Source organism: Bufo bufo, chromosome 1 (assembly GCF_905171765.1).
Source record: "Bufo bufo chromosome 1, aBufBuf1.1, whole genome shotgun sequence".
Taxonomy (NCBI): Eukaryota; Metazoa; Chordata; class Amphibia; order Anura; family Bufonidae; genus Bufo; species Bufo bufo.
Genome location: NC_053389.1, coordinates 201,245,465 through 201,259,393, shown reverse-complemented (window position 1 = coordinate 201,259,393; position 13,929 = coordinate 201,245,465). Strand labels below are relative to the sequence as shown.

General features: G+C 40.9%; 1 protein-coding gene across 1 annotated transcript; it reads left to right on the top strand.

The window, feature by feature from the left end:
• Positions 1–623: 623 nt before the first annotated feature.
• LOC121002779 lies at positions 624–13,459 on the top strand. The gene is made up of 9 exons (XM_040434322.1): positions 624–774; positions 3,725–4,066; positions 4,681–4,956; positions 7,832–7,915; positions 9,976–10,119; positions 10,395–10,459; positions 11,749–11,781; positions 12,025–12,057; positions 13,354–13,459. Exons 1-9 carry the CDS (start codon positions 753–755, stop codon positions 13,399–13,401), a joined length of 1,047 nt encoding a protein of 348 aa, XP_040290256.1. The 5' UTR covers positions 624–752; the 3' UTR covers positions 13,402–13,459.
• The last annotated feature ends 470 nt before the right edge of the window (positions 13,460–13,929 follow it).

Sequence of the window (13,929 nt, the reverse complement as noted above, 5' to 3'; positions counted from 1 at the left end):
GGAATGGGTAGTGGGAGGGGCTATGAATGGGGCATGGCAGCCCAATTCAGATTCTTGTTATAGGGCCCAGTGACTTCTATGTACGCTCCTGATCCCACCTGCCTTTAAAACTAACTGTATCACTAAAATAACAGACTCTGAATGTCGGTGCAGTCAATGCACACAGATATACTCTCCCCCTGCAGTCTCCCTGGCTGTACGGCCTTATGGGTCATATCGCGTTACTGGGGTTCTTACTTTCACTTAGTAATACGTGCAGCCGCTATTTTAGTGTTACCACGAACCACGAGGACATTTAGATTCGTTGTGAATCTTCGAAAACTCAGATTCATTTTCCTAAACTTCGGACCGAATTCCACTTTGAATGCTTCACTTTGCTCAACACTACTCTGCACCATCAGTCCTTGCACTAGGCAGAATTCACTGTATAAACTGGGGCCAGAGTATTACTTTACAGTTCACTTTTTACATTGGCAACATAATATAATTAGGAATACTGCTGAGTACAGTAATAGCACCATGTTCCATAGCTAGCCCCGGCTGTCATAAGTTAAAGGAAGTTGAAAGGAAACTCTCTATCTAAGGAAACATGCTCTAACTTCTGATAGCGCCACAATACAACATGTCTTACAGGATAACACAGAATCCCCAGACATTCCACACAATCGGCATGTTCTGCAGAGAGAGGAATAGAATAATTTCTAGCAGAGCCTGTGTGTACTTTAGGGAATCCTACAGCCGAGAAATCAGCCATGAGAGCAGACATGATAGCAGGTAATGCTTTACATGCACAGGTATAGGTATGTATATACTGTAGATAAAACTGTCTCCTATTCCATGGATTTCTTGGTCTTGTACAGGGTAGTTTTCTCTTATTGCCCCAGGCAGGGGTTTAGCATGGTCTGTGGTCTGATATTAATATAGGGGTCTGGTCTGGATTTTGATGATATATGTGGTGTTTTATATTTCTGGGGTCTGATTTAGTGTCCTAACTTAATTTATTGGTCTAGGATCTGATATTCCTATAGGGATCTGGTCTGGATTTTGATAACATATGTGGTGTAAAATATTTTGGGCGTCTAATTTGGTGTCTTAAATTAATTTGGGGGTCTGGTCTAGGGTCTAATATTGATATTGGGGTCTAATCTGGGGTCTGATATTAATGTAGAGGTCTGAATATATTTAGAGAGTCTTGTTGTGTGTGATAATATAAGGTGTCTGGTTTGGGTACTTATAGTAACATAGTTGGGTTCCAAATATACTTAAAGAGGACCTTTTAATCAGGCTAGCTCTAGTCTAATTATTATCCTACCTTATAGGGCGGCCCCCACTGATGCCATGGCACTTTTATTTTTTTCTACAAAACCCCCTGTTTGTCCGCTGTTGGCCCCGTATATTTTGGCGCCTTATATTATAATGAGGCGACTCGGTTATACTAGGCGGAGACTTGTATTCTCGGTTATACTAGGAGGAGACTTGTAATTTTCCCTGGGAGTGGTTATCGTCTCCCTGGCTGTGAACGCATCCAATCAGAGCGCCCCGCTCTTAGCCACGGAGAATGAGCTCAAGTTCATAACAACCAATGACGCTGTGCGCTCCTGCAATGCCAGTCCGGTATCTCATGGACCGTGTTCCACAGACGTCTGCATGAGGCTTTAGCCATGTCTTTTTCTCTAAGCTATGCTCCTCATAAAGGCCACTTCCATTTTTTTGCTGTGAAGGACTCTTCCAGACTAACATTTCTATTATAGATTTCTGCAAAGTAATGTAGAAGGTGCTACAAACTTGGTAGACTGTAAACTTCAACAGATTATATATATATATATATATATATATATAATTTTATATACAGGGAGTGCAGAATTATTAGGCAAGTTGTATTTTTGAGGATTAATTTTATTATTGAACAACCATGTTCTCAATGAACCCAAAAAACTCATTAATATCAAAGCTGAATATTTTTGGAAGTAGTTTTTAGTTTGTTTTTAGTTTTAGCTATTTTAGGGGGATATCTGTGTGTGCAGGTGACTATTACTGTGCATAATTATTAGGCAACTTAACAAAAAACAAATATATACCCATTTCAATTATTTATTTTTACCAGTGAAACCAATATAACATCTCAACATTCACAAATATACATTTCTGACATTCAAAAATAAAACAAAAACAAATCAGTGCCCAATATAGCCACCTTTCTTTGCAAGGACACTCAAAAGCCTGCCATCCATGGATTCTGTCAGTGTTTTGATCTGTTCACCATCAACATTGCGTGCAGCAGCAACCACAGCCTCACAGACGCTGTTCAGAGAGGTGTACTGTTTTCCCTCCTTGTAAATCTCACATTTGATGATGGACCACAGGTTCTCAATGGGGTTCAGATCAGGTGAACAAGGAGGCCATGTCATTAGATTTTCTTCTTTTATACCCTTTCTTGCCAGCCACGCTGTGGAGTACTTGGACGCGTGTGATGGAGCATTGTCCTGCATGAAAATCATGTTTTTCTTGAAGGATGCAGACTTCTTCCTGTACCACTGCTTGAAGAAGGTGTCTTCCAGAAACTGGCAGTAGGACTGGGAGTTGAGCTTGACTCCATCCTCAACCCGAAAAGGCCCCACAAGCTCATCTTTGATGATACCAGCCCAAACCAGTACTCCACCTCCACCTTGCTGGCGTCTGAGTCGGACTGGAGCTCTCTGCCCTTTACCAATCCAGCCACGGGCCCATCCATCTGGCCCATCAAGACTCACTCTCATTTCATCAGTCCATAAAACCTTAGAAAAATCAGTCTTGAGATATTTCTTGGCCCAGTCTTAACGTTTCAGCTTGTGTGTCTTGTTCAGTGGTGGTCGTCTTTCAGCCTTTCTTACCTTGGCCATGTCTCTGAGTATTGCACACCTTGTGCTTTTGGGCACTCCAGTGATGTTGCAGCTCTGAAATATGGCCAAACTGGTGGCAAGTGGCATCTTGGCAGCTGCACGCTTGACTTTTCTCAGTTCATGGGCAGTTATTTTGCGCCTTGGTTTTTCCACACGCTTCTTGCGACCCTGTTGACTATTTTGAATGAAACGCTTGATTGTTCGATGATCACACTTCAGAAGCTTTGCAATTTTAAGAGTGCTGCATCCCTCTGCAAGATATCTCACTATTTTTGACTTTTCTGAGCCTGTCAAGTCCTTCTTTTGACCCATTTTGCCAAAGGAAAGGAAGCTGCCTAATTATGCACACCTAATATAGGGTGTTGATATCATTAGACCACACCCCTTCTCATTACAGAGATGCACATCACCTAATATGCTTAATTGGTAGTAGGCTTTCGAGCCTATACAGCTTGGAGTAAGACAACATGCATAAAGAGGATGATGTGGTCAAAATACTCATTTGCCTAATAATTCTGCACGCAGTGTATATTTATATATATATATATATATATATATATATATATATATGCAAAGTGATGATGATTACTTGCAAGCAACATAGGCCTGAAGAACAGGCAGCAATCTAACTTTTTCATGGTATTAATCATGAAATGTTCCTTGTCTTCTTCATCCCATTCCCACAGCCCGCTTCAAGCAACTTGCTGCGGGCCACAACATCTTTGGCAGCAATAGTCTTATAACAGTGACATCTTGACTATGAGATTAGATAGATAGATAGATAGATACTTGTTGGTACTCTAGAAGCATTAATACATTTTCATGTCTGTGTTTTCCCTTTTTAGTTCTTCTTATACACATGGACCTGATCAGTGCAAAAATAAATATTCAGCTAAATCCTGAGTATCCAATAGCCAAACAATCTGTCATGTTGAGTGTTACTGGGATTACTGGAAACATCTGGTTTTTCACCTGGTTTAAAGGACCAGAAGCAACCTCTCAGTATCAAATCCTTTCATATGTGGATGGTTCATCAATACGCGGGGCACAGTACTTCCCACGTATCAGTGCTTTTTCTAATGGATCATTAATGATTACAAATCTTCACGTTGAGGATAAAGGTGATTACAGAGTGAAGGTACAGACAGCGATGCAAGAAGATGCAGAGATATTCTTACAAATATATGGTGGGTACCTGTTTCTGTCCGGTACTTCTGTCAAGAAATCTGTTGACAGTTCCATCATTTTTAACGGCAAGAGTAGCACAGCATGCCGCACTTTTTTTGGCAACAAAATAACTGAAACATTGGCATCTCAATATACCCTACTATAAGTCAGAGGGGCTTGTTGGGCACCACTTGGATACGTGGTAAGACAGATCTTGCACAACATCAGGGCTTCCATTGTGAACAGAAACCATGACACAAATGTAAATGTAGCCTACATAATGTTAAAGTTGCTTGTTTGATTTGGAGAACTAATTTCAATACCCTATTTGGGAAATAGTTAATAGGGCCTGTCACTCATTCCTAACTTCCATCAGTTATCTTGAGTCTAGGTTCTTGAAGTACACATGATGTTGTGAACCTTGTGTCTTGTCTTAGAAGGCAGTTATAAAGAAAGATACTTAATGGTTTCCACCAAAAATTTGCTTGATTATTAGAGGCATTGCTTCAGTCAAAAGTTGACAGCTGTCAGCCTGAGCCGTCAACGTGTGCAGACATCAGAACTGGAAGTACTTCTGTAAGCAGTGGCAGTCAATGGCTGCCTTCTGTAATGCATCATTTAATGTTGTCCACAGATACTGTCAGCAAGCCGGTGATCACAGCATCTCATTCTGAAATCAAAGAAAATGATTTGGTTTCCCTTACATGTGCCTCAGCCAATGCTGACGGGATCACTTGGATAAAATCAAGCTCAGAAACAATAAGTGAAGAAAACGCAATCACTGTAAATCATGATAATGGGACGATCATATTCTCTGAAATTAAACACACCGACGAGGGAAAATATACATGCTGGGCGGACAATCTAGTCAGCAGAAGCTCCAGTGAAGTCTTTACTCTGACCATATCACGTAAGTAACGTCATACATAAAGATATACAATTAGTAGTATATGAAGGCACCTACAATATGTTTAGCCCATAGATGGCAATGGCACAGTATACAATTACAATGCTATATTCAGCATTTTATGTGCACTATTGATGCCCAGCCCACAGCCATTAAAATTTGGCTGGATTGTCACATGGCATAATTTTGTCACAGATTGATCCAAAGTGTATCTACTGTACTTGTAACATGCAGCTTTTGCAGCAGATTCACTGTGAATAAATCCACACACAAACTTACAGTATGTCATGTCAACCCACCCTTATGGTTCCATGGACTCTGAAGGCCACATGCCTCCTTCTGATTTCTCTCGGGTGCACTGACATTGAAACCTTGTGTGGATCACACGAACAGTATCTACTTCCGATGTTCCTTGAAGAGTTCCAGTTTATGTATTTATTAGTGATATGTATGTTGTCACCAGAATCTCTCAATAGTGCAGCCCAAGACTTTGGGCCTACAAGTTCAAGGGATCATATCACAGCATAGATGTAAGCTATTATAAAGGCTCAGGCTTGAGATGAAATTAGTCACTGATGATGCTATTATGCCTTGATTAAACGTCTCTTCAAATCGTCAAGAAAGTGAGTGCCAGTCTTTCTTCACTATATACTAGTGGGACGCCTTCCCTGGACACGTGCACCACATGCAAACCGCAGTGCCGACCCATCATCTTCAATAATCAATCCTCATGAAAGATATCAATATCAGATTGGCGGGGATACGACTCCCTGCACCCCCACCGATCAGCTGTTTGAAGAGAAGGCAGTGCTCCTGCAAGTGCTGTGTCCTCTTCACTGTTTACCTGCTCACTGTCAACATTGCAATGATGAGCAGTGTAATTACAGCTCCTCCGTCCTTTTCTCTTGTAGTTACTCCATCCCACTGAAGAGAATGGAATGGAGGAGCTATAATTACACTGCTGACCACTGGAATGGTGACGGCGAGCTGGCAAAGGAGCTCACAGGAGCACTGCGTTCTCATCAAACAGCTGCAGACAGCTGATCAAAGGGGGTGCCAGGAGCCGGACCCCTGCCGATCTGATATTGATCTTGAGGAAAGGTTATCAATACAGGAAACCAGACAACACCTGTAACATAATAAATAGAAGTTTGTAGGTTTTCTATCACTCAATGGGACAGATTTTTTTTTTTACTCCTGTATCTGACTTGTCTAGGATTAGTTTTGTTAACATGGATTATCTGCGGTAAAAAAAAAAAAAATCCATAATAAATACATTTTGTATAACAATGGTCACATCTGAGTACTGGGTAAGATTTTAAATAGAAAACGAAAAAATGGCATGAACACAGATTTGTAATAAAACAATATAAAAAGATTAATACATAATAAAAATCCAAATGTACAACCTGTTTTAAAATCGCTTGCTGTTGTGTGTCCATAGTTTTCCCTATAACTACCGCTACCATTATAAACAAGGGCGCTTTTCGATGTGGAAATTTTTTTTTTGCCTGGAAATACAGTAGGAGCAGTTGCTGATTGTATTGCTTATACATGTTGTTCTCAGAGTTGTGCCTGTATTTGCAAAACTTAGAAAGGTGAGCTCTATACTTATTGCATGCTTGTACCAAGGGGCATAGCTATAGGGGGTGCAAAGGTAGCAGTCGCTACTGGACCCAGGAGCCTGAGGGGGCCCAAAGACCCTTGTGCCACATAAGAAGACACTAGTATTATAGAAAGTGTATGCTGGTCAAGTTACACCTCTGGCTGGAGGGAAGGGGTTAGGTCAAGAATTCGGCATTGGAGGTTCCGTTTCAATTTTTGCCTCAGGCAGCAGGAAGGCTATGTGCTCCCCTACCCCTGGCCAGAAAGCACTGAGAGGAGGGGGGCCCAAGCTTACCTATTGCACCAATAGCTACACCCCTGCTTGTATCTTTGCCTAGCATTGGGTGCACTGTGCTGTGTCTTGTTATTTTTAACTTTAGTATGGGAACTGCACTGTACCTCTGCATGTCCTCATTGTCACTATGCCACTACCTCATGCACATATGCGACTATCTTTATCTGCAAGCATGCAGCGTGCCCATCACTTAATACTCTGTGCTACTCAGCTCTATGGATATTAGGAGTCCAAGTTCTTATTAGAAGGACTGCTTTCTCTTTGGAGGATGGCTCGGTGTGACGTGTAACAACAGTACAACTGTAACTTTACACTGGTTGTCTTTTACTTGCAGACCACTGTGGCTCAACTGACTATTGAAACAAAGTAGAGATAACTCACATATATTGAACATACCTTCCATACCTTACTGTCCCGTTAAGCCCCATCAGTCTAGTCACTTTGCTAGACTTGGATGGATAGGATCCTCATTAGTTCACTGGATCCTCCAATTCTGGGGACCCACAACCAAAAACGACTCTCTCAAGGCTCCCTAAGCCACCAGCTCACAGTTTGCCTCAAGGCCATCATACTCAGTCCTGCTTGCTGGACTTTCTCACTCTCTTTTTGTACTTTGGTACAAAACTCGTTTTTTTACCTCTCCTCCTCCCATCATGGCAAAGCAACATTGAGCACCACAATTCTTGTCATCACTTTAGCGTCGGGCTCTGTGTGGACCAGTGCTGATGCTCAGCATCTCTTCCCATAGGATGGTGACTGACAGGTCCTGGTAGTGCTGCCCAATACAGTGACTGACTGGCCAATAGTAACACAGCATATAGTACAATGTGGCCATCACATAGGGTCAGCATTGGGGCAACATAAAACTGAAAGGGGAACACACACAAGCACCTCAAGATGAGGAATATGAGGGTTACCCACTTACACTCTTGTCTATGGATGATGGGCTACTTTTAGAAGTCTCTCATCTCATTTCAGGTAAAGAAGATGAACCAGTCATTTGGCAACAATATGGATTCACCTCTGCATCACCGTATATTACTGCAGTCTCCAAACATGCAAGTACTGTATATGAGTCAAAACAATCTATTTACTTAGGAGTATATGAGCATATCTAAGTATCAATGTTCCCTGAAAGCAGCACAGCAACATGAAAGGCATTACACAGGGCATCTTTCTTTCCGTTTCTTGCTCTTTAGATTTTAGCAGTGAATTTAGTGTGGGAAAAGAATCTAATAAGTGGAGAAAGAGGGATATTTTTCTGCATTACAGATACAGTATATTGTTAAGTTTGCTGTCACTGCTTGTGATATTGATTCATTGTTACACTTTAACATTGGTTTCAACCGTGTAATTTTGTGTTGCACTTCAATTTTTTTCACTATCCCAATTATACTACAGTTTTTTGTAGATTATCCTGCCCTAATAGTGCATGCAACATGTTCAGGATGACCCCTGTGATAAGTTTTATAGAGAACATCACATCTGTGTGTTTGAATTTTCCTTTTAGAAACAGGATGGGACCTTTTACATCTTTTATCTGGTATTTGGATATGTCCCCAAGCACTCAAAATAAATCTGTATTTTTCAGTATGTAAGATAATATAGGGACTATACACAGTGATACCACAGTAAACCCTGCAGTCTAAAAAAAAAAAGCCTATAAGGGGTTCGGTACTTTCATAAAACAGTTTTCTATAAGAAGTGACCAGACAAGTACAATTTCTAATGCTTCTGTAGATAAAAGAATTTCCTTCAGAATGTGTCTCCTGTAACCCCAATGATAAATTTAGGAAGACAGAATGGATATAGGGTGTGCTTTGTACAGTTTTAGCTCATCCAGGAAAATGGTGCAAAAGTTGCTGCTCAATAATGGGGTGGACATCAATGTCATTGCATTCTTCATTTTTCTCTACTGGTCAAATATGAGCAGATTAAAGCCACAATCCGGTTCCCATTAGTTTTTTCTTTATATTCTTTGCCCGTTTTATTGTATGAATACTGATAACTTAAGGTCTATCTATTTCCAGTTGAGTCACATTATACAAGCACCAGCTCATATCCAGAGTGATCACTGTGTGCAGCTGCAAATATTGAAGCCTTTTCTACTGATGCAACTTCATTAGCAGAGGTGCAGTGACCATCTGTCTGCTTCGGAGCCCCATGGTCAGTAGAGTTCGCTAAACTCTTGTTTTAGCCCCCTGGTTCATTTTGGTGGTGAAATGCTCCACTGTAGCGCTTTGGCCCACCCTCGCGTATCTTCGTAGCGGATGTTTACTCCTCACATCAATGGCAGGTGGTGTTCTACAGTTTACAAGACCTTTATTCACAATGGTGCCATTTGTCCACTCACAATTTCACCACAGCAGCACGTGAACAACCTGCCCAGTTTCAGAAACACTACCACCTTTGGCCTGGAACCAGTGGTGTACATAGAGAAGTAAGGGCCCCATAGCAATGATCAAACCAGGCCCCCCACACAGGACAGAAGGGTTTCTGTCTAAACCCTTTCTTAGTGACCCTTGGGCCATTTTGTCCACTGCCTTATTTTCTAAAAGTTGTTCCTTCAGAGGGTAGAGTCCTGACCCCTGACCAAGTTTTCACCTCCAGTAGAAGAGGCGATAATCCCAACTAAAACTGGGCTGCCTCCTGCCCTGGGCCCCATAGCGCTTGCATGGTCTGCCGCTATGGTAGTTACGCCCCTGCCTGGAACCCAATAATCATCCCCACTAAGCCATCTGACAACATGTTCTTTTCCTCATGAGCTACAGTAGGGATCAACAACCTTCGGCACTCCAGCTGCTATAAAACTACAACTCCCAGCATGCAACCATGCTTAACTGTTCTTCTTACTCCCATTGAAGTGAATGAAGCATTTTGGTAGTTGTAGTTTCTGAACGGCTGGAGTGTCGGAGGTTGCTGATCCCTGAGCTGCAGTATGCTCTGCCCACTTTAAAAGTTGGAAGTGGTTATAATAATATGATATATAATAAATATATATATATATATATATATATACTGTATGTATTCATTGATAGTTACTGTATATATGTGTATTGTGTGTGTATACATATTTATTTATATAGCATTTATATTCTTTTTGTTGTTTTTTTGTTTTTTAGATTTTAATGAACCAGCACCTTACAAAAGTGCAGGATTTACAGCAGGCATTATATCTGGTTCAATCCTAGGACTTATACTAATTATTACTGTTGGATTTCTTCTCTACAAGAGATATGGCCTTCATGGTAGAAAACAGATGATGGGTAAGGAATAAGGATTATAATTCAATTAATAACATAAATACATTTTAGTATATCATGCCTCAACAGAGTTAAGTGGAGGAGGATAGCTAGCGAAGGGGGCTACTGACGGATATTGCTCTTTTGATTTTTGAGTGAAGGTCATATGGCTATCCATTAGGAAACATTAGGTTTTTTTCACAAACACCGGTATTGACCCAAAAATGACCACCTCATCAGATCAGTGAAATGTCCAAGGTGAAATCTATTACATTTATTTATTTATATATTTATTTTAGAACCACCAATAGATGGACTACTAGACCCATATGCCATATACAACAATATACTGGAACCACCAACAGTGAGTAATACATGAAGAACTGTGTCATGTGGCTTCGAAAATATTCACTTGTAATACATAAAAATAATTCCAATCAATTGTTGTCTACACTTGTAGCATTCTTTATTGAAACTAAGTTTACATGGTTTAACATCTAAAACTACTGTATAATCTTTTTTGCTTTTTTTGGCAGTTGCTACTTCAAGAAATATTCTAGATTAATAGACTGATGAAAAGATTGTCCAGGACTCCACCACTAGGTGGAGTTGTGTTACCAGATATATGTTGCCCTTGTCATATACTCTTTTGCATAACCCCTTTAATCAAAGAGAATGTGTCATCAGAAAATGACCTATTGTTTAAATAAGATTTTTAGAGAATTTTTACATTTCCATGACACTATCTATATTTTAAGAAATCCTAAAATCCTGTAGATTTCACACTGGCCACTACTTTGTACAGATAACTTTTCAGCAGTTATCTTTCAAAAGCTTTATTAAATGCCCGAACTCGAACCCTAACTTTTCCGGCAAAGTTCGGGTACGGGTACCCGAACTCGCAAAGTCCAGTACAGTCACAATGCATGTCTAGAAAACTCTCCCATTAAAGTCAATGGGCCAGATTTATCATTACTCTGACAGCTCACTCCACTTTCACATATGGCTAAAGTCAGTTTTAGCCAAGTCAGATTTATGATCGGCCCTTTAAGACTGTAATAAATGTGGTTTGACGGTAGCAGTTTATCCGTCAGTAAGCAGCTTTACAAAAGTCGCACATCTTTACGAAAAAGTCGCATGTTCTATTAAAAAGTCTCATAAGATAAGCATGGTCCTCACTGGAGTGAAATTGCGAATTTTTTTGCGACTTTTTTGCGACTTTTTAAATAGTCCCAATAGTAAATCTGTCTAGAGATTCATTTACATAAGAAAACACGCCCACTTTCAGAAAACTGGCGAGCATAGTGCAGAGCAGAAAAAAGTCGCAAATTTGTGCGCAGTTTTAGCGTTTGCGCATTTTTTTGCGACTTTTTCACTCCATTATTCTGACTTGAGCTAATGATAAATCTGGCCCAATGAGTCTCCTTCACTTTATTGTGCCTATGGCCCATGGTAGGTTTTGTAAAGCTTATTTCTAAATGCTGTTAACAACAGTTCAGGCAAGATGGCAGATTAGAAAAAATGATGTGTGTCACTATCTGGCTTTAACAAAATGAAAGGTGACAGGTTCCCTTTAATGAAAAAACACAAACTGGATATCATGATGTGCACATGCTTTTCTGAACCTTCTTGTAATTGTCTTTCATTTTGCAGGGTCTGGAGACAAAAGATGAACCCTTGTACATGGTAAGATCTTCCTTATCTACCAAATGTTCAGGAAAGAGCTTCCTTATCTACCAAATGTTCAGGAAACAAAATAAGTGTACAATTATAAAATAAAAACAGATTAGAAAACTGACGTGTTTCAATATCTGATCCTAACTAGCAAAAAAAAAAAATTAAAGGTGACATGTTCCCTTTAATGAAAAAACACATACTGGAAATCATGATGTGCACATTAATTTTTTTTAAATTCTCTTTCATTTGCAGGGTCCGGAGCCAAACGATGAACCATTATATATGGTAAAAACTTTACTATGTGTTTTTACATTAGACAACTAGGAGTTAATTAGTGTACGTTCTCATATGTGGCAGCGTATCTCGCAGGCTATTCAGACAGAGAACAGCCTTCCAGATTTTGCTGTGTCTGGCATTGCTGGATTCTATAGGTTATCACAATGGAGTAGCTAGAACTGATTGGGTCCCATAGCAAATTTTGGAATGGGCCCCCACCCTTCAGCGACTTCTTCGCAAGCCCACGTCTCCCGTGCAAGCAACACTCTTGTGGCTAGTCAAGATCACTCTCTCAGACGAGGCCCGCCAGTAACTCCATCTGTTTCCTACGTTGTCACTGTATATAATGTAATTTTTGAATACTGACAATAAAATCTTTTAGTCCTGCTCCTGGGTGGGCCCCTTCTGAGTTCGGTCCCTAAAGCAGCTGCTTCCCCTATACCGGCCACTTTCCAGCATAAATATCGGGCAATACATGCAATTGTTTTGTCCGGCTGACAGCCGGCATTTGTGCCGAATCAGTCTGCCAGATCAGACATGCCGCATATGTGAATGTACCCTTGCAATTCCTATAAAGGAATTAAAAGGGTTGTCTCAACATGACAACTACTATGTATATTGAAGCCCACCAGGTGAGCAGGCCCATACTGGTCTCTAGGGTTGAGCGATTCGAAATATCCGAAGTAGACTTCGATCCGAATTTGTGGGAAAATTCGATTCACTGCAAAGTTGATTTTCCTCGAAATGGCAGTAAAATAAAAAAAATTCATACTCACCTCATCTATTTGCGCACAAAGAGGCCGCTGCGGCCATCTTGATTGAAGATCTCATGTAAAATCTCGTACGCAGTGACGTATGACATCACCATGCCGGCCAGCATGATGACGTCATCACGCAACGCGCAAGATTTCTCGTTGGATCTTCAATAAAGATGGCAGTGGCGGCCTCCGCATTCAAACGGATAAGGTGAGTGTTATTTTTTTCCCCAACGGTTTAACCCCTGAAAGCCCTCACTATTATTATTAGATGCCGCAATGAGTGATGAACATGGCTTCTGAGGGATTCAATGACATGGACGGCGCAATCGCCGTTCCCCATCATTGCGCCCGCAACTTACAAATAAATGCGCTTTGTGACAAAGTAATTCTTATCAAATTTTTGTCAACTTCGCTCATCACTACTGGTCTCCATTGGCCTGGCTTCATAAACCCCTGATATTCAACTGATATTGCCTGCGGAAGCTCTAGCCATACATTTTCCCTGTAAGTGCATTGACAAGTAAAAAATACTTTTTTTTTCTTACAGTGTCTTCAATCCAGTTCAGAAGGGACATACAATGAATTGCACAAATGACTGCAACTCCAAAAAAATGCAGTCCATTCACTCTTCTGTCTGGTCATCTCCCTGGGCCTGTGCTGTGGACCACAAATAGTGTTCCGCAATGCAAGGGCGCCGGCCGTGTGGCCACCGTTTGCAGATGCGGACACATTCACTTGAATGGGTCTGCGATCTGCAAGATTTAGACCGCACCGCGACATGATTTTTTTTTTTCTTGCGGATTGTGGACCTTATCAAGTGAATGGGTCCGCATCTGCAAACAACAGCCACACATATTGCGGACCCGCTGTTTGCATGTTCATGTGCATGAGCCTTAAGGTTGTTTGACCAAAGATCACTGCAGTTTTGCACTGAGATTTTTGATTGCTCACAATGCTAGTCGCTGCCAGAATCATTATGTAATCCCAGCTTTAATGCCAACCAGCAGCTACTACTCTGCAGATCCATTGGCAGAACACACAGACCTCTGTTTGCTCCAGCCAATATGTTGTAGGACTTGCAGAGACAGGCCAGGACTACCTGGAATATCATAGCAATATGCCA

Coding starts and splice junctions, on each gene's coding strand:
- LOC121002779 (XM_040434322.1), top strand. CDS start 753: ATGAGAGCAGACATGATAGCAG. Junction 7,916..9,975: donor TGCAGTCTCCAAACATGCAA/GTACTGTATATG, acceptor TTTGTTTTTTAG/ATTTTAATGAACCAGCACCT. Junction 11,782..12,024: donor AAGATGAACCCTTGTACATG/GTAAGATCTTCC, acceptor TTTCATTTGCAG/GGTCCGGAGCCAAACGATGA.